Source organism: Myxocyprinus asiaticus, chromosome 1 (assembly GCF_019703515.2).
Source record: "Myxocyprinus asiaticus isolate MX2 ecotype Aquarium Trade chromosome 1, UBuf_Myxa_2, whole genome shotgun sequence".
Taxonomy (NCBI): domain Eukaryota; kingdom Metazoa; phylum Chordata; class Actinopteri; order Cypriniformes; family Catostomidae; genus Myxocyprinus; species Myxocyprinus asiaticus.
Genome location: NC_059344.1, coordinates 37,872,026 through 37,897,183, shown reverse-complemented (window position 1 = coordinate 37,897,183; position 25,158 = coordinate 37,872,026). Strand labels below are relative to the sequence as shown.

At 39.6% G+C, this 25,158-nt stretch overlaps 1 protein-coding gene across 8 annotated transcripts in view; it reads left to right on the top strand.

Annotated features, from left to right (window-relative positions):
* The window catches only part of LOC127432968 (activating molecule in BECN1-regulated autophagy protein 1A-like), a 105,311-nt gene that overhangs the window by 60,455 nt on the left and 19,698 nt on the right, over positions 1-25,158 (top strand). For 7 of the 8 annotated variants that reach the window (XM_051684723.1, XM_051684794.1, XM_051684562.1 and 4 more), the window contains 4 exons: positions 11,146-11,334; positions 14,274-14,428; positions 20,055-20,194; positions 22,638-22,748. In XM_051684723.1, the coding sequence (XP_051540683.1) occupies positions 11,146-11,334; positions 14,274-14,428; positions 20,055-20,194; positions 22,638-22,748 (595 nt within the window). The remainder of the gene's footprint in view (positions 1-11,145; positions 11,335-14,273; positions 14,429-20,054; positions 20,195-22,637; positions 22,749-25,158) is intronic. The other variant, XM_051684940.1, reaches the window with a different exon arrangement.

Below are 25,158 nucleotides of genomic sequence, written 5' to 3'. Positions count from 1 at the left end.
CGTTGAAAACGTGTATTTGGACTTCTATTTTGAAGAGAAAAAAGTTGTTTTGTTTGCAGATAATAATTAGAAGACTTGTTTGCATTAAGGTCTTTTAGATGTTCTTCTTGGTGGACTTAAATGTGTTAAGTCTCTGGTTGCTTGCAAATAGTGAGCTAAGTATTTAATAAAAAGGAATTGAGACATTTAATGTCTTCGTAAATTTTGACGGTTTTTTAATATTTAATGTTGCTTTGTACACTGAAAGACATCAAAAGTGAGAACGTGTGAAAATCACTATGGTTTTAGACCTGTCATTGCAAAGACAGACTTCGCAAATTGCCATGTAATCATTAGCTGTTGCTTCGAAAAGTCACCGGCAATGGGGTCAAGTTTGAAATTGTTTGAACCTTGAGGGCCACGTTTCAAGGCTTGACTGAAGTGCACGGCGGCACAGAAGTCAATGCTGACACTTCATTCTATAGAGCTCAGTGTATTAAATAAAGCTAATGCGAATCATGTGGATGCTGCTTAACTTGGGTGTATGTGTACAGAATATGTGTTTGTCAGAAGTAGCACATGCAATAATGCTCCCAAATGAGCAATAAGACAATGCAGAAATGCCAAATGTTCTTTTAGAATGAGAAGCTGGGCAGTAGCGCTTTTCCCTTACTCTCTACCAACCTACATAAACTTTCAGCCATTTTCAGACTCACATTTTAGTCTCATCCCACTCTGTCTGACTGGTGCGGTGCAGGTTTGGTGTCATATGGGACTGAAGTTGTAACATTGTGGAGAAGTGCTGTTGTTGTGGTTACTGAGGGTAGTTTAGGGTGTTGAATGTAGGATCAAATGTTGAACTGCACCCTTGAGATAAACTCCAAATTTGATATAGCTTTGTAATCATAATGTCTGACAGACAGATTACTGATCTTAAATTTCTCTACTATTATCTTGTATTTGTCTGTGTTCCTTTCTCTAATGTTTGTGTGCTGTGATATTAATAGCCACTTCAACTGACATCAAGTGTCTTTTGGTTGTCTGTCATTTATGAGCATGTTTATCACAGTGACGTACTTTCTCCTATCTAAAGGGTGGTCACACTAGACTTCGTGCGCCATTCATTCCCATTCAAATGCATCCAAACGCAAGAGACCGGAAACGAAAGCTCATGCAAAGAAATTTCGTACTATGCTACGTATAGGATGTTCAAGTTCGGTGAATGACGAGAGAACGTGTGACCAATAGAAGATCAAAAAGTTGCATACTGTCCTCTTGACTCAATACAATGATAACAATTTTAAGATAAGATTATTTATTATTTGTGATGTATTATTTACTTACATGAGAAGCTCTTCCATGTGACATCATATCCTGGTCTGTTATGTTGTCTAGAAAAAATGTGCATGTTCACAGCCAAGTGTGACCAACCCATAACTCCTCTGGAAATCTCTTGTTTGAGGATGAGAGAAATGTGTTTGTGCGTTCATGAGTGTTTTGGATACAGTACTTGTTGTCCTTGAAACTGGGTTATTCTGAATTGTTGTTTTGATGTGTTAATCCACTCTTTCCGTAAAGCTTTTTCTCATCCCTCTCTCCCATTCTTGCTTATCCAGTCTCTCACGAGAGGTGTATGTAGCTCACCCCTCTATAGCCTCAGACATGCTTCCCAAGCTATTCTGCAGAAGTCATGCCCAGGAAATCCCTGTCACTAATTTCTTATGTTTGTTGAATGCTTGATGACTTTGTGCTATAGTTTCAGACAGAGAGAGTGGCCTTGCTGATGACCGAGAGTGTAATCAGAGTGAGCAATTTGGGATCGTACCAGTCCAGGCCAGTTGCTCATTGGCTTGGCCAGTGGAACAGATCCAGTGTAAATATGTCTGTAAAGGGCTGATTTATTTCAGCTGTCCAGATGCTCTCTGTCCTTAGCAGCTAGAGTCCTGAGTTCTCCGTTTATCATTCAGCATTAGCAACAAACCTATTCTCTCCTAAAAGTCCATTCCTACACCCATGTGTCTCCAGAAATAGATGATTAAAATGCACATTTGCTTGCATGCCGATGGGCAGGACTTCCCTCAGAGCGTAAACAGAATAGCCGTCACTTTACCCTGGCAAATCCATTACTCATGTTCAATCGGGAGCTCTGTCTGCTAAAGCCGTGAGCCACTTATCCATCTTCAGCAGTGTGGGCCGACTCTCCACGTTACACAACCTGACCCTCTGCTTTAATCACTGTTTGTGCCATAAGGGAGGAGCATTAATTTAAATTAGTCTTCATTATAGCTGGATACAGGTTAGGTTATTTTCAGGTTTTTGTTTGTTTGTTTGTTTGTTTTGCACTTTTTTTTTAGTCCTGATTGTGAATAAACATGCTTAGCTATTTTTTTTTCCTGGGCCGTGATGGAAGCATTTAGAGGTGTGATATACAGTTTTTTTTGTTTTATTTCATTTTGTTTTAAAAAGAGCCGTGTGATTTCTGTCATCAGGATGGTCATGGAAATGTCAGGGAATTTTAAAATGGATATTTTCAGCTCTGGAAAGTCATGTTCAGATGAATACAATCTTAAAGGAATAGTTCAACAAAAATTATAATTCTCTCATCATTTGATGAGATAAATATTGAGGTGAACGACAGTATTGGACTCAAGATGGCGCCGAGTATGGCTGCTGCGTTGCGAGCTCAGACACAACATTGTAGTGTTTTGTTTGTTTTGTTTACAATTCTTTTTTGTAAAGTTTTTTGTATTGGATGTTGTCTGCCTTATTGTCTACGACAGACAAACACTTTTGGACATTGGCTCAGCAATTACACACCGTAAACCGGACTTCAAATTCCTCAATGCCGACCCGCTGTTTACAAACACACCAGCGGAGCCCTTTGTCTGGGCTGCCCGGCTGCGAAAAATCAAAAGGAAAAGGGGAAACAGAGCCAGCGTTCTCATCAGAGTAAGACATCGTGCAAATCGACCCCCGCTACCCAGTATTCTACTGGCAAATGTTCAGTCTCTGGACAACAAGCTCTGCGAGCTGAGAGCGCGGATCTCTTTCCAACGAGAGACGAGGGACTGCTGCATTATCTGCCTTACAGAAACTTGGATGTCTGCGGAGTTTCCAGACTCCAGGGGATTCTCCGTGCACCGAGCAGACAGAGCGAAAAACCTCTCAGGTAAAAGCAGAGGTGGTGGTGTATGTTTTATGATCAACAAATCCTGGTGTGATCAGAGGAACATACATTCTGTCAAGTCTTTCTGCTCTCCTGATCTGGAATTTCTCATGCTTCTGTGTCGACCATTCTGGCTACCGAGGGAATTCACAGTGGTCATTATCACTGCTGTGTACATCCCGCCACAAGCCGACACAGACCGGGCACTCAAGGAACTGTACAGGATTATAAGCAAGCAGGAAACCGCGCACCCTGAGGCCGCATTCATTGTGACCGGAGACTTTAATAAAGCCAGTTTCAAATCAGTTGCACCAAAATACCACCAACACATCAGTTTCAACGCACGAGGGGACCGGGTTTTGGACCATTGCTACTCTCCCTTCCGGGACGGCTACAAATCCCTCCCCCGCCCACCATTTGGCAAATTGGACCACTCTTCCATTCTGCTTCTGCCCGCTTACAGGCAGAAACTGAAACAGGAAGCACCCGCCCTCAGAACGATCCAGTGCTGGTCGGACCAATCAGACTCTATGCTACAAGACTGTTTTGATCACGCGGACCGGGAGATGTTCCGGTCCGCCTCTGATGACGACATCGAGCTTTACGCTGATAGCGTAATGTGTTTCATCAGAAAGTGCGTAGAGGACGTTGTTCTGACCAAAAAAATACGGATCTACCCGAACCAGAAACCTTGGATTAATAGCGATGTTCACGCGGCACTTGATGCGCGGACCTCCGCTTTTAATTCCGGGAATGCGGAGGAGCATAAACAAGCCAGTTATGCCATCAGAACAGCAAAATGTCAGTACAGGAACAAGATTGAAGGACAGTTTAACACCACCAACTCTAGAAGCATGTGGCAGGGAATTAACATCATCACAGACTTTAAAGGGAATAAAAACTCCACCGTGAACACCGCTGCCTCTCTCCCAGATGAGCTAAATACTTTTTATGCTCGTTTTGAGGGAAATAACACCACCCTCGCGGAGAGAGCTCTCGCAGCTGAAGCTACAGAGGTTAGTTCACTCTCCGTTTCTGTAGCGGATGTAACCCGATCCTTCCGACGGGTGAATATCCGCAAAGCCGTGGGTCCAGACGGCATTCCGGGCCGCATCATCAGAGCGTGTGCGAACCAACTGGCTGGTGTTTATACGGACATTTTCAACCTTTCCCTCTCTTTGTCTGTAGTCCCCACATGCTTTAAAATGTCCACCATTGTGCCTGTTCCAAAGCATTCCAAAATCACTTGCTTAAATGGTTTTCGTCCTGCTACTCTGACCCCCATCATCAGCAAATACTTTAAGAGACTAATCAGAGATTACATCTGCTCTGTGCTGCCTCCCTCACTAAACCCATTGCAGTTTGCTTATCACAACAACCGCTCCACTGATGATGCCATTGCATCTACAATACACACTGCTCTCTCCCACCTGTAAAAAAAGAACACTTATGTGAGAATGTTGTTTGTAGACTACAGCTCAGCATTCAACACCATAGTGCCCTCCAAGCTTGATAAGAAACTCAGGGCTCTGGGCTTAAACAGCTCACTGTGCAGCTGGATCCTGGACTTCCTGTCAAGCAGATGCCAGGTGGTTAGAATGGGCAGCAACATCTCATCATCACTGACCCTCAACACTGGAGCCCCACAGGGCTGTGTTCTCAGCCCACTCCTGTACTCCCTGTACACACATGACTGTGTGGCAACACACAGCTCCAATGCCATCATTAAGTTTGCTGATGATACAACGGTGGTAGGTCTGATCACTGACAATGATGAAACAGCCTACAGAAAGGAGGTGCACACTCTAACACACTGGTGTCAGGAACACAACCTCTCCCTCAACATCAGTAAGACAAAGGAGCTTGTGGTGGACTTCAGGAGAAGAGATAGAGGACACAGTCCCATCACCATCAATGGAGCACCAGTGGAGAGAGTCAGCAGCTTCAAGTTCCTGGGTGTCCACATCACTGAGGAACTAACATGGTCCATCCACACTGAAGCCGTTGTGAAGAAGGCTCATCAGTGCCTCTTCTTTCTGAGATGGCTGAGGAAGTTTGGAATGAACCGCCACATCCTCACACGGTTCTACACCTGCACTGTAGAGAGTATCCTGACTGGCTGCATCTCCGCCTGGTACGGCAATAGCACAGCCCACAACCGCAAAGCACTTCAAAGGGTGGTGCGAACTGCCAGACACATCATCGGAGGTGAGCTTCCCTCCCTCCAGGACATATATACCAGGCGGTGTGTGAAAAAAGCTCGGAGGATCATCAGAGACTCCAGCCACCCGAGCCATGGGCTGTTTTCACTGCTCCCATCAGGCAGGCGGTATCACAGCATCAGGACCCGCACCAGCCGACTTCATGATAGCTTCTTCCCCCAAGCAATCAGACTTTTGAACTCTTAATCTCCCACGATCAAATACATCAGCACTGCACTTTATTAATCTTACTCTTATATCTCACACCAGACTGTCATAAATTATTATTATATTATATTCTCTCTTAACAACACACTGGCAACTTACTATCAACTGACAGCCTGAATGTCAATACAGTACAATACAACCTACTGTACATCCCATGTATACTCTATATACTTTTTTATTGTATAATGTGTATTCTATATTGTGTGTATTGTATACTGTACATTGTATGTTATTATTTGTATATTGTGTTGTGTGTAATTATGTGTATATTAGATTTTAAATTGTGTTGTAAATTGGTATATGTCTCATCACTGTCACGACTACTATGTTGCTCGGAACTGCACCCAAGAATTTCACATACCATTGCACTTGTGTATATGACTGTGTGACAATAAAAGTGATTTGATTTGATTTGATTTATTCCTTTTAAAAAGTCATAGAAAAGTCATGGAAATTTCTATAGTGAATATAATTATTATTATTTTTTTGTTATTGTGAGCTGTAACATATTTAATGAGCTAGAAATTACTCTTTGTGAGTGCAAAGTCTTTCTAGCAAGTCAGTCCACTGTCGGCCATCTTTGGAATGCTTTTGGGAGGCTATTTCCAGTCATGCCAGTGCAGCTCTTATCTACTTGAATGGAGAAAGACCAAAATTTCAAAAATGGTTGGTCAAGATTACGATCAAAGAACATATTTCAAGTCGGCAATAAAATCTGACAATACTGGTATCATAAATTGTGATTCTTAACCTCATATTACGCTAAAAAACTAAATTTTCCTGGCTTGTATAGCTAATGTGCATGCGCGTTCTAGAATTGATTGGCAGGTGATGTCTGTATCTAAAAGGTGATTGGCCCTGTTAACTGTAATGCAGGACTTTCTACATCCGTTGACCGTTGGGTACTCGGAGCTCTTTGGTTGAGCATTCCAATTTCTCCCATTCATTTTAATAGAAGTGACCAATCTCTGCTAAATAATCTCTGGTACAATTTAAATGAAATTGTTTTCATCCAGTGATCATGAACAAATGGAAAAGTCAATGAAATTCATTGGTTAAAAAGTGTGGGAACCCTATATCAGGTACACCTGTACACATTCATAGACCCACACATTCAAAACCACAAATGACTGAATGAAACAAATTTTTTGTTTCTGTATCAAGTACTAATTCCCCTCTTCTTCCCCCACTGATGCTGTTGGCCTGCAATGAATAAGTGTGTGTGTGTGTGTGTGCGTGCGTGCGCGTGTGGTGATGGATGGATGGATGTGTTTGATAGAAGTGTGTGTCTGTGAGTGAAATGCATGTCCTGCAGGGCAGCAGCCTCATCACAGCACTAAATTACTGCCCTGTTTAATTTACACACCCCTGCTTAAATCTCCCTTTCTCTCCTGTCAGATATTCTTGACCTACCTCTGTGAACATGCACACAGAGACACAAACACACACTGGGTGATTAAAACAAATCCATTTTTGTAAATGTGCATAATGACTTGGAGTCACCTGCCATAACTCACCTGGTCTTGTTTAGCTTCTGCCCTTTCATTTTATTCCAGAGCCGTACACACACTCTCTAGCGAAATGACAAACACTTTAATCACACGCTCACTTTCTAAATCACAAACAGCCCTAATTACACCTCCCACACACACGCACCTGACGCTTTATTCAGAGTCCTCTGCACTATGACAGAGGTTGATGCATAAGACCAGAGCAGCACATTATTGTTGTTATGTTTTTCCTCTGATTTTATTAGGTTACTTCATCTAAATGTTATTTTGACTTACCTGCCGCAGCTCACATACATTGGTGTTGTAATAGGGCTGTGTCGACATGTGTTTGTGTTCTGAATATTACTACCATTCTGTTTGTTGAGAAATGGCTTAATTGGGATGCAAATTGCCATGGAAACAGTAAAGGATTATGCTATGTGCATAACAGAAAATCTAAATACATTTTGCAGTTGACGTGGTTTCCAGAGTGGAAACATCATCATTCTCTCTTGGTCTCCTTAGCAGAATGGTAGTACTACATGTGTTTAATGTGTGTGAGAGGTTTATGTCTTTTATTCATTTTGCTGACTGTTAGTCTTTAAATCACTTTTATTGCAGCTCAACTCACAGCTATTCTGCAACTTCTGGTAATTTAACAAAACGATTGTTACATAGAGTACTCTAACTGTTTCTGTGCAAATTGAATTTTGGATGTGAAAAGGAAAACTGGCAGAGGCTGATACTGCTATAGTTTTGGGCCAATATTATAAGCATACTTGTTAATGTCCTCAGTCTAACAAATAGAGTTTGAAGTACAAGTACAGCAGATAAATTGTTGAGGAAAAATTCTAAATTTGCACTAAAAAGTTAAGTTCCCATGAACTTATTTTGATGATAATTTTTATTAAAATATTTTATTTTATAAAACAGTTTTTAACACTATGTGATGCATATTGCATGCCACCTTCTGTTTTCTGTTTATATATTATCTGTTATTCTTTGTCATTTTTAATCAAATTAATCACTTGATATGCCGATTAATTCATCGCAATTAATTGCATAGATACTTGCTGAGAAAGCCCCTCAAAAAACAATAATTTAAAATATAGTTGAATATGAATATAAAAAAGTAATTTATTTATATTTAAAACATTATAAATATACTATATATTATAAATATAATTCAGATAATTAAAATGCATAATATTTTTGTGGCAGATGAGTAAAGCATTGATAAGACAATTCAAAAAGTGTCTTTAGAATGCAGTATATTGTTTATTTTGCATAATATTGAACAAAATTTTATCATTGGCCTACAGTCCACAGCAATCCATTTTTCAATTGAATTTGTCAACATGTCCAATGTAAATTTATTATGAGGGCTTTTGTAAGGACGTGTCAAGGTACACAGGTCAGATAGATGCTTTTGGAGCGACTAGTTTGAAACTTAGAAAAACACGTCTCGAGATCCCTGTATTCAGAATTGCGCTCAGAGTTTTGGAATTTCACTTACTCCCCCTCCTGCAAACAAGTAGTACTTCAAGCTTGAATCACTCCGAAGGTAGGAATATTTCTTCTTATACTCCGGGGACATGATTTATAGCGTAAATATTTTTTATGTGTTATTTTTTTAATTAATCGCACTGAATTAACATGTTAAATCGAAAGTCCTAATACTTATACAGTTGTGCTCAAAAGTTTGCATACCCTGACAGAAATTGTGAAATTTTGGCATTGATTTTGAAAATATGACTGATCATGCAAAGAAAACTGTCTTTTATTTAAAGGCAGTGATCATGTGAAGCCATTTGTTATCACATAGTTTTTTGGCTCCTTTTTAAATCATAATGATAACAGAAATCACCCAAATGGCCCTGATCAAAAGTTTACATACCCTGGAATGTTGAGCCTTGTTACAGACACACAAGATGACACACACAGGTTTAAATGGCAATTAAAGGTTAATTTCCCACACCTGTAGCTTTTTAAAATTGCAATTAGTGTCTGTGTATAAATAGTCAATGAGTTTGTTAGCTCTCATGTGGATGCACTGAGCAGGCTAGATACTGAGCCATGGGGAGCAGAAAAGAACTGTCAAAAGACCTGTGTAACAAGTTAATGGAACTTTATAAAGATGGAAAAGGATATAAAAAGATATCCAAAGCCTTGAAAATGCCAGTCAGTACTGTTCAATCACTTATTAAGAAGTGGAAAATTCAGGGATCTCTTGATACTAAGCCAAGGTCAGGTAGACCAAGAAAGATTTCGGCCACAACTGCCAGAAGAATTGTTCGGGATACAAAGAAAAACCCACAGGTAACCTCAGGAGAAATACAGGCTGCTCTGGAAAAAGACGGTGTGGTTGTTTCAAGGAGCACAATACGACGATACTTGAACAAAAATGAGCTGCATGGTCGAGTTGCCAGAAAGAAGCCTTTACTGCGCCAATGCCACAAAAAAGCCCGGTTACAATATGCCTGACAACACCTTGACACGCCTCACAGCTTCTGGCACACTGTAATTTGGAGTGACGAGACCAAAATAGAGCTTTATGGTCACAATCATAAGTGCTATGTTTGGAGAGGGGTCAACAAGGCCTATAGTGAAAAGAATACCATCCCCACTGTGAAGCATGGTGGTGGCTCATTGATGTTTTGGGGGTGTGTGAGCTCTAAAGGCATGGGGAATCTTTTGAAATGATGGCAAGTTGAATGCAGCATGTTATCAGAAAATACTGGCAGACTGTTTGCATTCTTCTGCACGAAAGCTGCACATGGGATGCTCTTGGACTTTCCAGCATGACAATGACCCTAAGCACAAGGCCAAGTTGACCCTCCAGTGGTTACAGCAGAAAAAGGTGAAGGTTCTGGAGTGGCCATCACAGTCTCCTGACCTTAATATCATCGAGCCACTCTGGGGAGATCTCAAACGTGCGGTTCATGCAAGACGACCAAAGACTTTGCATGACCTTGAGGCATTTTGCCAAGACAAATGGGCAGCTATACCACCTGCAAGAATTTGGGGCCTCATAGACAACTATTACAAAAGACTGCATGCTGTCATTGATGCTAAGGGGGGCAATACACAGTATTAAGAACTAAGGGTATGCAGACTTTTGAACAGGGGTCATTTTTTTTCTTTGTTGCCATGTTTTGTTTTATGATTGTGCCATTCTGTTTTTACCTACAGTTGAATATGAATCCCATAAGAAATAAAAGAAATGTGTTTTGCCTGCTCACTCATGTTTTCTTCAAAAATGGTACATATATTACCAATTCTCCAAGGGTATGCAAAATTTTGAGCACAACTGTATATGGTACTGTATGTCTGTTGTATATATATTTCTTTATTTGGTAGCACTTTACTATGAAGTTCTATGCAGTAACATTAATTAATGCATTGGGGATCATGAACTTACAATGAACAGTTTTTTGTTTTGTTTTGTTTTTTCAAAATGTATGAAGCTTGGCTGCTAAAAATATTTAGGGCTGTGCCGATACAATCATATATCTATATATTGCAATAATTTCCTCATGATATTGTAAAGTTACTTCAGATCCCTGTATTGATATTGTTATTCATCTATTCATGTATTCACATCATGTCCTACAGTTCAATAATGAAAAAGTAGGTCGTCTAAATAAACGCAAACTCTGAGATGCCGTTTCTCAGTGCGGTCAGAGAAACCACTTCTATGATGAACAAGAGAGATTGAAACTGAACCTGCATGATTCACTTTTCTCCCTTGGACACGCTGAATCTCTTTAAAATGTTTGGCACAGTTTCAATCTCAATGCAATTATGATATTGTGATGTATTGCGATATATTGAATACAGCCCTACTAATATTAATGTATACATCTTGTATATTTTTAGTATTGGTATATTTTGAGATTAACATTACTTTTACAGCATTACTTTTTTTATTGCAATCTCTGTTATTGTACATTGCTAGCTTATGTTAACTATTGTGTTAGCTAATGTTAGTGTATACAACCTTACTATAAAGTTTAACCATTTTTCATTTATCACTCTAAAACGTGATGATTTGAACTCTTGTGTCTCAATTCTGTTTCAGCTTCTGTAAACGTGTTGGTGCCCAACTGTAAGATCTATAATGACGCTAGCTGTGACATCTCAGCAGACGGACAGCTGCTGGCTGTATTTATTCCAAGCAGTCAGAGGGGTTTCCCTGATGAGGGGATCTTGGCTGTGTACTCCCTCGCTCCACACAACTTAGGAGAGATGCTCTACACCAAGAGATTTGGTGAGTGACAATGAGACAGGAACTGCTCACCCTCATAAGGGCTGTGTCGACATGTTAGTTTGCAAACATTACTCACCTCCCCATTTCAGCTAGGGTTTAATACACTGATTGAGCCATCAGAGCTAAATCATTTTAAACTTGAGGTTAATTAAACAGAATGCATAGGGACATGGCCGTTCGCATTCTGCTCTCTCACTTTCCCTCTAATTGGCTGAATAGACAACAGTGATGGAACTCTTTTAGAGACAGCTTTAATTAGAAAGTCCCCATTTAAAATCCAAATGAAAGCAGAGCTGGGACCAGGCTGCTAATGGAAACCAATGATGAGGATGTATGAGCCTTGCTTGTTTTAGATTAAAGTGATTTGAAATGCTGTTCTCTCTCTCACTGGGCTGGTCAGCATTATTGGCTGTGTAGGTCTCAGGGAAATATCATTCATCCTATCCACTAACTGTAGATTAATGAGAGCAATCAACAAAAATTCTTCAATACTAAACTGCACAAATGCATTTCCATTTGCTGCTTGCATCGTTCCTGCATAAGCCATGCATTTTTTAATTAAATGGCTGTGAAATTCAATTAGGTGTTAGGATGAAAAACGCTATTTGCTGTAATTATATCCTGAGCAGGTCTAGGTGTGAACTTGGCTAATTTCATGCTTTAACAGATTGGTAGACCTGAAAGCCCCAGTTGTAACATTTGCAGCAATTAATAACTGAGAAAATTAACACAGCTTAAAAAGAATACAAAATACATTTTCTGTATTTCTTTATTTAGGAGTTTTTTCTCCTTGGGCTCACCACCATTTTATGACTTTTTAGATGTAGTTAGTTAATTTTTGGAGTCTTATATGCAGCAGCCAAATTAATTCAGTGTATTATTGTCAGACACAAAGCTTCACAGATTTCTGCAGAACTGGAACATCCGTCATTCAAAAGATTCTTCACCTGCCCCACCCCTTGCCTGTTTGTTTATTAAATATTTTAGCTAATTTGATTATGATTTAATCTATTAATGAGAGTGTAGGTCTCTCAGTACATTTGACCATGTTAAAATTCATTCCAAAGAATTAGTAAGATTTTCAAAATGTTAAAGGAATAGTTCACCCAAAAATGAAAATTCTCTCATCCTTTACTTACCTTGATACCATCCCTGGTGTGAATGACTGTCTTTCTTCAGCAGAACACAAATTAAGATGTTTAGAGAAATGTTGAAGCTCTGTTTAATTATCTTCTCTGAGGTCCACTGATTGTTAAAGTTTTTTTCACCAAAACATTAATCATTTTTGTAATGTATGATAATTTTCCACCGTGTCTCTGACTATCTTTCTGAAAAGCTTGATTTTTTTCCTCAGCTCCTCCTTTAAACTTCAATGTAAACGCCCTCTGTTATGATTGGCTAACAGCGTGCAGCCCCTCAAATTCAGCCATTTTTTAAACTCAATCAGAAGAGAATAAACAAGCACCAGCACACTAGAAATTTCATGGTTTACACACAATGCACATCCAACACATTGCATCCAAATATATTACACTATTCGTCTTAAGCACAACTGTTAACACTCACACCCTGTCCACACCGGATGCTATAATCAGTGATGCAATGATGATGGAAGCGTCCATTGTGGCGTGTCACGCCAACAGTAAACAAACAGGTGTCCTGTTCCATTTTGCACTGGCGCTACTACTGCCAACAAAACAAAGGAACGTTTCAGAAAGTTTGTGTCAATGCGCCGGTGTAGACAGTCTCAAGCCGTTGCGTTGCATCGCATCGTGTCAATGGATGCGCCCGGTGTACACAGCGTGTCAGCATCATAAACAATCATGACATTTGAAATATTAATGAATGGAACTGTTTACTTATGATTTTGATAGGATCCAATAGTGTTTTTAACTGCCTCATATCCTTCAGTGACAATTCCTTGGCATAGACTCGTTTTATGACTGCTCCACAAGATGCACACATCCAGTTTATCACCCTGCACTGAGGTGCACATCGGCAGAAACAAATCAAAATGGTCAAAGATGTCTGTCTAGTGCGTTTACATACACCAACTATTAAAAATAGCGCTGATAGGCGAACAAACAGTTTGTTGAGCAGTTTAAGCAACAAAACAACAGGAGCCACAGCAGCTGATGAAAAGCATCTTCTCTTCAGAGTTGAAACTTGACATCGCATCTTTTAAAAGCGTGCCAGAGAGATGACAACAGTCAAAGACGTCTGTGTAGTACGTTTGTATACAAAAATAATTCAAAATAGTCCAGATGGGTCCGCTTTCGTGTTCAGGAGTAGTTAGGCCACAGACAGAAGGCCTTTTGTCCTTCTCTCTGTCTCTGTTTATGAGCCAAGTGAGCACGAATGGGCGGAGCCATGGGTGCGATGATTTAAAATAGGCATTGATATTGTTGCTGTAGAGGTCGTCTTGAATTAATGAGTATCCCAAGTGACGTAGGGAAGTCGCTGAAGTAGAGAATGGGGCGTTTTGGCAGCTTGGTTTCAATAAATGCTTTTATTGCATTGGGGATTATGTTTTGAGTTCTGGAATTTACAGTATGTTTTTGTAGTAGAATCACCTCTTGTATGTCAAAATATCAAGGAAAATTTGATTCCTCATGACGTGACTCCATAAATCGTTGCTTCCGCCTAGCGCTGTACTTCTGTTTGAAATTAACTAACTCTTATATGACATTAGTTCCTCTGTTGTGTACAAAGTGCACGCTTCCGAATTCTCACCGTGCGAAATTATACCCCAGTCCTTTTTGAGATATTGTAGAGTGTACTAATTTTGTAGTTTGGCTTAGGCAGAAGCTTTGAGTTTAAATCAATGTTTCAGTTTAGCTCTGGTCTGAAAGTGTAAGATAGCTATGTTTCTTTGTCTCTGTTTGCCATGTTGCAGCTGGGACTAACTGCGGTGTGTGGTAATTGTGTGTTTGTCATAGGTCCGAATGCTATCTCTGTCAGCTTGTCTCCGATGGGTCGGTACGTGATGGTGGGTCTGGCGTCTCGCCGTATCCTGCTGCACCAGATCAATGATCACATGGTGGCACAGGTCTTTAGACTGCAGCAGCCCCACGTTGGAGAGACGTCTATGAGGGTGAGACACAGCTGACCTCACATGATCTCTCAACACTGCAGCAGCTCACAATACTATTATATTTAAAAAATGCATAATCATACCTTGTGCATAACCAAAAGGAAAAAGCTCCTTAAAATCTCCATACCTCCTTAAAACAAAACAAACTATGCCCATAAAAATGAATCTTCATTAAAGGTCGGAACCATGGCACGGTAGGTATATATTAAGAAAACCATTGTGCTCACAAGGATGCATGTTTGAATCTGGCCTGCATAATGCCCATTCCCCCTCTCTCTTCTTATACTTTCCTGTCAGCGCTTCACTGTAATAATACATACGGTATAATGTATAAGGCAAAAGCCTTCCACATCATCTAAACATAATGACATATTTTCGATATTTTAACATTTAACACAAAATCACATCATACAAATATACTTTATCTTTTCATTTAAATAATGCTTTCCAAAGTAATTTCAAACTTAACTCTCCAGACAGGCCACAAGAACCATTTCTTTCACTTTAGCAATTGTTTTCAGAAAGTTTGATTATTGTGAAATTTGGGTTTTACGGGTGGTCTGCCCTATGTAGATCAGCTCTCAGAACTCTCTACACAGAGGGGGGAGCCTGGGGTTTAGAAAAGCCTTTGAGTAGGAGCCTGACCTAGATGCTTAGAAATAGACTGAGAGAGAAAGTGGGAAAAACAGTATATTTGTGTGAAGCGAAGGGCATAAATGGAAATATCTACATGGTTGACTTTTGTTTTTGAAAGCTGTGTGTTCATGGTAGGATTCTGAACATGGATTAATTTGAGAGCAATGGAGCTGAAGAGCTTCATTTTTATCCTTGTTCAGTCTCCAATCATACCACAACACCAAATCTCTCTCCGAGGAGGCTGGAAAAGCCGTGTGGTAAGCCAAAGTCTATGTTTCCATTGGCTTTTGCTGTGAATTCATAAATGCTTTCCCCTAATATCTCTATGTGTTTCATGCTGAGCCTGGTGTATGATATAAATACTGTTTTCTCCTAATTAGGCCGTTCACCTCGGTGGGGTTCTTACAAAAATGTCTTTTGTTTTAATTAGAAACCGTGATGGTCTTGAATGGAGTTAGAACTATTGTTAATGTCTTCAAGAGCAGTACTCAAAATATGAGCTTAAACCCACACTTGCATTCAGTCTCTTTTAATAACACTCTCAGGCATCCATCTCAGCTCAAATGGTTATTGTATATCACTACCATAGGTGATGTAATGAAATGGGCAATGTGCTGGTGTTCTGTCTTATGTGAGATAATGAGAAATCTTTGAGCTCCACAGGTCTGTCTCCTCACTGTTGGCCTTTCATACATCATTGTGTAAAAAATTAAAACAAAACATGTTTTTGCAGTATTGCTTACATTTGCATTTTAATTTTCTCACAGCATTCTATGTAAGACTGTGGCCATGTCTACACTTAAACATTTTGAGGTTCAGTTTCATAACATCATCGCTATGTATGTAGAACTAGAATGTGTTTTTGAAAGTCTTCATTTTCGATAGAAGAAAACACTGTTCCTGTGTGGATAAGAGGTGTAAACGCAAACTCAAAGCGAAAACTTACTAGCGTGGATGTGCCGCATATTTTCCCCTTGTCGTCTGAATAAAAATCATTGTAGAAAGCACACACACACTGCTAACCAGAACCATTTGAATTATGAATTTTGAATTCAGAATTCAGAATTGCGTTATTGAAATATAAGCTCAGGTTTTGCATGCTGCTGTGTGTTGCTACAAAAATAGTTTTTTGTTTTGTTTTTTAATGACATTTTTATTTAAAACTCCAAAAGATTAGAAAAGAATGCCAGTGCCTCATTTCCTATTAAAAGGGATAGTTCACCCAATAATGAAAATGTTCATAATTTGCTTACCTTTCGGTTGTTGCAAACCCATATAACTTTCTTACTTCCTTGGAACACAATGTTACCCTCAGTCACCATACACTTTCGCTGCATCTTTTACAATAAAAGTGAATGATGACTGAGGCTGACATTCTCTTAAGCATCTCCTTTTGTGTTCCACTGAATAAAAAAAAGAAGTCATACAGGTTTTGAACAACATGAGGCTGACTAATTAATGTGAAACTTTTCGTTTTTGGATGAACTATTCCTTTATTGCCACAGGAGGAGAAAAAAAATGTGTATGCGTGCAGTTAAAAAATGTAAATATAATTTAAAGAGAGTTATGGGTGTTCTTTCCATCTGTTCAGTACCGTGGCTCCAGTAGATACTGTGTTTCAGCTCCACTCTTACAACACAGGAGAAAGATGACAATAAATCGACTTTAAAATTTTGTTTCTAATAATGTTTAAGCACTTGCCACCTATGCAGATTTTCTTAATGGAGAATCACGTGAAACTTCCAAATCCAGGACAAGGTGGATGCAAAATGCATATTATCTCCACGTACGTTTGCCATAGCAATGCCCCCACAGGGCGCCTGATTTGAGCTGTAGCCATAGCAACGGCACTTTTGGCACCATGGTTAGAGATTTCGTTGTCTGCGTTTTCCGCTTTTATGTGCTTTTTTGTTTGTTTACAGAGACATTTCTCACTCACATTATGTTTATTCATTAGTTTGTATCATTTTGTATTCTATAACTTTAATGTGTTCTGTTTTTCCCTCATGCCTATGTTTATCAGAAGTTATCTTTTTGTTGGTTTATTTAAAGTGATATTTTCTCATATGGTAGGTAATTAATTAATTTAATACATCAGCATCGTTAATGTGTCTGCTTATTACCAGGATTTATTATACACCAGAGACTGTGCAAGAAAAAAATGAACAAAGGTTAGCCCAAGGCACTTTCTCTTGCTTTGCTGTAAACAATCTTTTGTACAAATGAAGTTTTTATTGTAACACTAATTTTAATGCTCAAGCTGTTTCAAAGTGTTCTGCCAGTGTTCTCAAATAGTCCAAGTTGGCTTGCAGTTTCAAGTTTAGGCTTAGTTAAAAGGGAAATTTGTAATTAATGTCTGTTTTATGAGCTGTGGAATATTCAGGAACTGAAAGGATGAGATGAATGAGTTGCCTAAAAAAAGACTTGAAAAACTGTCTGTTGTTGAAAATGAATAGGACTGGAGCTGAATGGAGTATCAGACTCATATTGTGAATATGAGATGTTGTTTTTTTAAACACTCTATACAGCATTCTTCAGAGCACTTTATACACATTCAGCCTGATACATTTAAGACATCCTCATTGTTGAGCCCAAAACATCCCTACAATCTGTTAGGCCAAGATGCATACACACGGAGAGCTCATAAGCGTTCAGGTGGTGGCGCACATATAAACAGTACACACACGTGCAACAATCAAACACACTGTAGGGCTTTACTGGTTGTTTAGATCAGTGTTACTATCAGAAATTATTAATAATTATTTCTTTAGTTATTAATTCATATTTAAATTAATTAATTGAATCTAACTCATTAAAACCTCATATGGGGCTCCAGTAAATGTAGTGCGCTACGTTTAGGAGCAAGTTTGGTTATTAGCAGTAATTAATAATTATCAAAGATAATTATTAATTATTAAAATCAATAGAACATTGATGAGAATCAATGTTAGCTTTTTTAATCCTTTAAATCAACAGTTATCAAAGATAATCGTTAATTCTTAACATCAATGAAACATTAATTAAAATTAACACTAGCTTATTGATCATTCAAATTCAATCAAAGATAATTATCAATTATCAAAAATCAATAGAATATTAATAAGGATTAACATTGATGGGGCACCACCCTGGAATCAGGGACTAATAACCGAATATTAAAACAGTCTCAATATTAGATTGTTTTCTTAGGAAAATCGACATCCGAAGAATATCGATTTTCAGGAAAAAAAAACAATGAATGAAGGTTTGAATCCGAGCACTGACATCCTGTCATCGTGACACAGGCATATGCAAAACAAACCAAAACACTTCTCTTTGTAATATAACAAATTTTATTTATGCAGTAATATCAATTAATAATTAATACAATGCAGTCAATAAACGTCCGACTTACAACTACAAACTAAACAGTGATATGATTAGATATGGAAATCTAAATAATTCTATAACACGTGTGTGTGTGTGTGGTTAGTACGAGAGAGAGAGAGAGAATAAAGTGACGGCCCTAAAGCCGATTTCGCAATCGTGGGAGAGAAAGCAGCTGTTAGTTTATCGCTCAGAGATGCGGTGGACGGCTCGTAAAAGTCCCGCGTTCTTTGACTCTTTAATGGATAAACTCAGTTTGCCGGTCTCACCCGCGATGGCGAAAATGCACAACAGTCCAATTTGGTTGGACCACAATACAGCAAAACAAATTCGTGATAATTAATACCCTGAGTATTAATAATGAGCGGACATGGCGGTCCGTAAACTGTACAAGCAAAAAACCTTGAAACACAAGAATAACACACTATAATATTCTATCTCTGCCCAGACGTAAACCTCTTACTTGAATCGCATGAGGATGCAGAATCTGTGTTCATCCGTCCTTTAACTCCGACCCGGTTCCTTGAGGCTCGGGTGATGACGGGTGGCCGTTTCCTCGCTCTGTCGGCAGGCGGTACGGCTGCTGATTCTCGGCGGGCTGGCAGAGAAATCAGAAATGTCGACTTGATTAAAGATGGAGGGGAAATCTTTAATCTCTTCACTTCTGCAGGCAAACGGATGAAGATGCGGATTGCTCGGCGGTCTCCTTCGGATCCGTTAGAGTGTTCGGTTGAACACATAGTAATCTCAACTCGTCCAGCGAGATGGAGATTGTATGGCCACAGTTTCAAGTCGGACGTTACTTCCTTGTGCCACGAGGTTGCACCTGAGAGCAGCGATGAGCTGCATCTACACACTGCAAGCAAAGTTGCTGGAAGCAAATCCCGGAAGCATTTCAGAGGTATTTCTACTCCTGATGATGTCATGGTTGAGGGACGTTCTGTTGTGTGCCTCATCCAATAGGAGTTGAGAGTTCGGTCCTTTAGTGAGCAAGGCTTCATGGGATTTGTAGTCTGTTTTGGACTCCCTTTGTTTGATTTTGGCATGGTTTTTATCAGTAAGATTTATGACCTGGTATGTGGGGGCCTGAGTTAGGTTTTACGACTGTGTTAGGCCTGCCTTTGTCTTCTATCTGAATACATGAGGCCCAACAACACTCTTTTCCCTGAAAGATGCTGTTTGCAGCATTTATCCTTGTTCTGAATTCCCACTGTCTTGCATAAAGAGAGAAAATAAAAGAGCTTGCCTGTTGATCACTCATCTGCAGATGATTGAGACTGCTTTCTCTCTCCCTGGCAGACATGAACTTGTCCTATTTTCTGTATTTTCTTATTTTATTTTATTTTCAAGAGCCAGTGGAGTGTAAGTAGAATGCCATGGCTGACAGACAGGGACAGGGGAATGGATTGAAAAGAAAGAAAAAGAGTCGTTTGGAGAAAGGCATTTTCACAGTTTATTCACTTCTCAGTTATGCTAGCAGTACTGTCACATGTGACACAGACTGCTGTCTACACAGCGGAGAGGTGGATGGGATCTGCTGGTGATTGACACAATGAGTGAAACTACAGAGTGGGATGTTGCACAGTTTAAATATGGTTTTGGTGTGTTCTTGTATGTTTTTCAGAGGGTGTTTGATGTAGTATATCCAATGGCCTCAGACCAGCGGAGGCACGTCAGTATTAATTCTGCTCGTTGGCTGCCAGAACCAGGGCTTGGACTTGCTTATGGAACCAACAAAGGAGATTTGATCATCTGCAGACCTGTGTGAGTCACCTGTACATCTCTGTATAACTCTCTCATTCCTCTATCTGTTTTCACAGGCTGTGGAAATCACTTTATTTAGTACTTGTGCATATATTGTTTATATTGAAAAACAAAAGTGCTGTCAGAAGGGTTTGTTTAAGAATCGTTTAAGAAACCCAGTTGGACTAGAAAATCTATATATGGATAAAAAAATAAAAAAATAGGAATCATACATAAAATGAACAATAATTTTAACTATGACAATAAAAAAGTTGCAAGTATTAATGATGTGCATGTGAGCCATGAATTGTGTAGGCTTATATGCCTACAGGCATGTGCATTAACATTGGGGTGTTTTGGGTGTTCTGAATTTTTCTACTTTTGAACCCAGTCAGATGTCTTTTTTTTTTTTTTTTTTTTTTTTTTGAGCTGCTTTGCCCATCTGTTTTTGTTTTCTGGTTGAGACCGCACTGTTTTGTGTTTATGTAAATTAATGTCACAGATTTTTCTTATCCTAAATACCTTCTTGCTTTTTGTCAGTTTTCAGTTTTTCAAAAAAAAAAATTCTACAAGTGTTTGGTGTTTAGGAGACACTAATTAATTCACTTCAAGGATCATTTCCCTCCACTGCATTTGGCTGTATAATATGCAGCTTGGTTTTTGGAAGTTTTTATTCCACAGGTTTGTCATAATTATCATCAAGGTTACCGGGGTTGAGAAAGATCAACAACACTGATAGTGCGACCTCCGGAGAACGCCCGCCGGAGATTGCGTGTATGCATTGCACGTGACAAATACCGGCGCACCAACATATACTGGTATGCGTGTGCACCCCCCAAAAACCCCTCCACCGCCGTGCAGCCATGATCTTATCAGTAGGTCAAAATAATTTATCTGCATGTTGTACAAATTTAAGCCTGTTTAACATGACCTGGTACATTATATTGGGCAAACATTGTTTCCTCACGACATTCAGGAATATAATACCCCATGCCCCCTCCTAACAAATACCGTAGTCCTTTTTATGAACACCAGGATGAAGGATAACACCCTGTATTGCTTCCATGAAATAAACATAATTTAAACTATAAATGAGGATCTGGAGCCAAAAGTGGAAATCATTTTCCACCTCGCTTCTCAAAAGAACTGGAGTGTTTTCTTGATATCTGTAATATCCCCCTATACAGAGGTCAGGTATGACAGCATTCCATGGAGGATTTTTGTGCTGTGAAGCTGTGGCTCTACTCTCTATTAGGCTCTTATTAGGTCCTTGATGTCAGTATACTGTTAGGTATTTGTTATTTTGTCCACCTGTGGTACATACGCAGAAGTTTGGAATGTCTGCTTAATGAGTCTTAAAGTGTCTGTCAGTATCCATAGTGCTTTTACTCAACAGCTTTTGATGAATGGAATCGATCCCACCGAAACTGGTTGGTAATTAGCCTCCAGTGGATTCAGAAATCAACCTGCTCTCATGCTGGGAACACCCACTCATTAAGATGTGTTGAAAAAAAGATACATTTAAACTGCACAAATATTGATTCTGTTCAAGAATACCATGAGCAGTGGGCCTTCACAACGCTGTGCATCAATGCATAACACCTGTTTAAAGCAGGGTACCCATTTTTGTAAGTTTTTCTACCCCTTTGACCATCTACTCTTCGAACAGGAATCGTTAAGATGCTTTGCTTTCCTTTATTAAAACTCCTACAGAAATGAGTGTCAAACGGACTCGTACAAGGGTAGAAGGGAAAAGGGGGCAAGAAGGAGAGTTGGACAGGCCCATTGGGAGGTAACAGATCTCTGGTAGCCCTGGAGTTGAGACAGGTGTGCTGGATGGTTGGATGAAATGGATGTCAGCTTCAGCAACCATAGAACTGTCAGACCTATGCTAATGAGCCACGTATATGCATTGTAGGAGTCCATGGGGAGCGAAGTGAGTTTCTTTAAGCTAGGCAAATGAGCAGTCAACGGACAACAGCTCTGACACAGCTGAGAAAGAGAGACGTTTTTTCTTTTTGTTTAGTGTTGCTTAAGCTCAGTACCTTGTTCTCATACTGTACAGAGAAGATGTAGGGTTTCCCAAAGTCAGAGCAGAATAATTACTGTAAGAAGCTTTTTTGGTTTCTAGCTTTATTTCTAAAACATAAAATAATAAAAACGTACCTTGTTTTTTTTATTTTTTATTTTTTTTAAAGGCTGAGAGCAGGTTACTTGCATGTTTGTTTGTTTTTTTCTTCCTTTTTTTTTGTGAGAGCTTACTTCATTTAATCGCTATGTGATTATTTAATACCGGAGGATACCACCTCAGTTTAAATCTGTTGAATACTTTGTCTCTGCAGAATTAAAAAGAAGATATTTTTTCTGATGTTAGATATGGCATTGCCCATGAGCCTTACCTGGATTTCAGACACTTCTCACTTTCTTTTTCTTTGTCTCCCTGTGTGTGTGACTGTGAGTGCAGTGATGTGCATTCAGATTGCGGCAGCAATTCTGAACGCTCTGAGACAATGTTCACCATCAATAATGGTGGAGGGGTTGGCACCAGTAGCAGCAGGGGTAGAGAGAGGGCAGGGTGAGTATGGACACATTTTATTGAAAGCACCATTAAGTTGTGCAGTGTTTTAGTTTTTACAATTTGAAAACCAGCAACGTTGTTTATGTAATTTGTTTTTAAGTCTTACAGGGGTAGTTCACCCAAAAATGAAAAAATTATCTCATGATTTACTCATCCTCATGCCATCCCAGATGCATATGGCTTGCTCTCTTCTGCAGAACACAAATAGAGATTTTTAGAAGAACATTTCAGCTCTGTTGGTCCATACAATGCAAGTGAATGGACACCAGAATTTTGAAGCTCCAAAGGCACATGATGTCAGCATAAAAGTAATCCATACGACTCCAGTGGTTAAATCCATGTCTTCAGGAGCAATATGAAAGGTGTGAGTTAGAAACAGGTCAATATTTAAGTCCTTTTTTACTATCAATCTCCACTTTCACTTCTTTTATTTTTGGTGATTCACATTGTAAGGAAATACAGTTATACCCAGTAAAGAGACCAGTATGAACAATGATGAGACATAGTCAAAGATGACATTTCAATCAATAGAGAGAGAGTTTATTGAAGACAAAGTTCTCCACAGTTGAGGATCTAACCTCGAACTAACTTAAATTACAAAAGCAACGGTAATTATAGGCAAATGCAAATGAACTGACAATCTCTTATGAGTACGGAGATCTGATAGGTGAACCGTACAGAAAATTCTAAACATCTTACAAACATGACATTTGTACAACTACGTGAATGCAATCATTTGGTAAGTTGGTAAGCAGAAATGGGTCAGAGTTGAGACTTCTCTCACGATCAACTTCCTCTGACTTAGTAAAATGATTCTCAAAACTACAAACAATCCCTCCAAAGACATCATTAGACAGAACACAACATAGGCTATCTTTTCTCTCAAGAATGATTCAGACCTCAATGGGACACAGGCCTTAACCAGCTGGAACTTTTGATTATAACAGTTATTATTGAATGTATTCAACTCATCAATAGGCTGTAAGAGATGAGGGTAAATCCACCCCTTGAACATTCTTCGTGCATATCATCACCTACTGGGCAGGGAGGAGAATTTATAGTAAAAAAGGAATTAAATATTGATCTGTTTCACACCCACACCTATCATTTCACTTCTGAAGACATGTATTTAACCATAGGAGTCTTATGAATTACTTTTATGCTGCCTTTTATGGGCTTTTTGGAGCTTCACAATTTTGGCATCCATTCACTTGAATTGTATGGACCTACAGAGCTGAAATATTCTCGTCAAAATCTTCATTTGTGTTCTCCAGAAGAAAGAAAGTCATAGACATCTGGGATGGCATGAGAGAGAGTAAATGATGAGAGAATTTAATTTTTGGGTGAACTATCCCTTTAAATTTTTTTAGGGCTTCAATTCTGAGTATGTACATTTTTTAGCACCTGTTTTATCTCTGGCGTGGACTTTTCATTGGTGAATACCTTTTCATTTATTTTTATTGTGATGCGTTACATACACTATATTGCCAAAAGTATTCGCTCACCCATCCAAATAATTGAATTCAGGTGTTCCAATCACTTCCATGGCCACAGGTGTATAAAATGAAGCACCTAGGCATGCAGACTGATTCTACAAACATTTGTGAAAGAATGGGCCGCTCTCAGGAGCACAGTGAATTCCAGCGTGGTACTGTGATAGGATGCCACCTGTGCAACAAGTCCAGTCGTGAAATTTCCTCGCTACTAAATATTCCACAGTCAACTGTCAGTGGTATTATAACAAAGTGGAAGCGATTGGGAATGACAGCAACTCAGCCACGAAGTGGTAGGCCACGTAAAATTACAGAGCGGGGTCAGAGGATGCTGAGGCGCATAGTGCGCAGAGGTCGCCAACTTTCTGCAGAGTCAATCGCTACAGACCTCCAAAGTTCATGTGGCCTTCAGATTAGCTCAAGAACAGTGCATAGAGAGCTTCATGGAATGGGTTTCCATGGCCGAGCAGCTGCATCCAAGCCATACATCACCAAGTGCAATGCAAAGCGTTGGATGCAGTGGTGTAAAGCACGCCGCCACTGGACTCTAGAGCAGTGGAGACGCGTTCTCTGGAGTGACGAATCACGCTTCTCCATCTGGCAATCTGATGGACGAGTCTGGGTTTGGCGGTTGCCAGGAGAACGGTACTTGTCTGACTGCATTGTGCCAACTGTGAAGTTTGGTGGAGGGGGGATTATGGTGTGGGGTTGTTTTTCAGGAGCTGGGCTTGGCCCCTTAGTTCCAGTGAAAGGAACTCTGAATGCTTCAGCATACCAAGAGATTTTGGACAATTCCATGCTCCCAACTTTGTGGGAACAGTTTGGGGATGGCCCCTTCCTGTTCCAACATGACTGCGTACCAGTGCACAAAGCAAGGTCCATAAAGACATGGATGAGCGAGTTTGGTGTGGAAG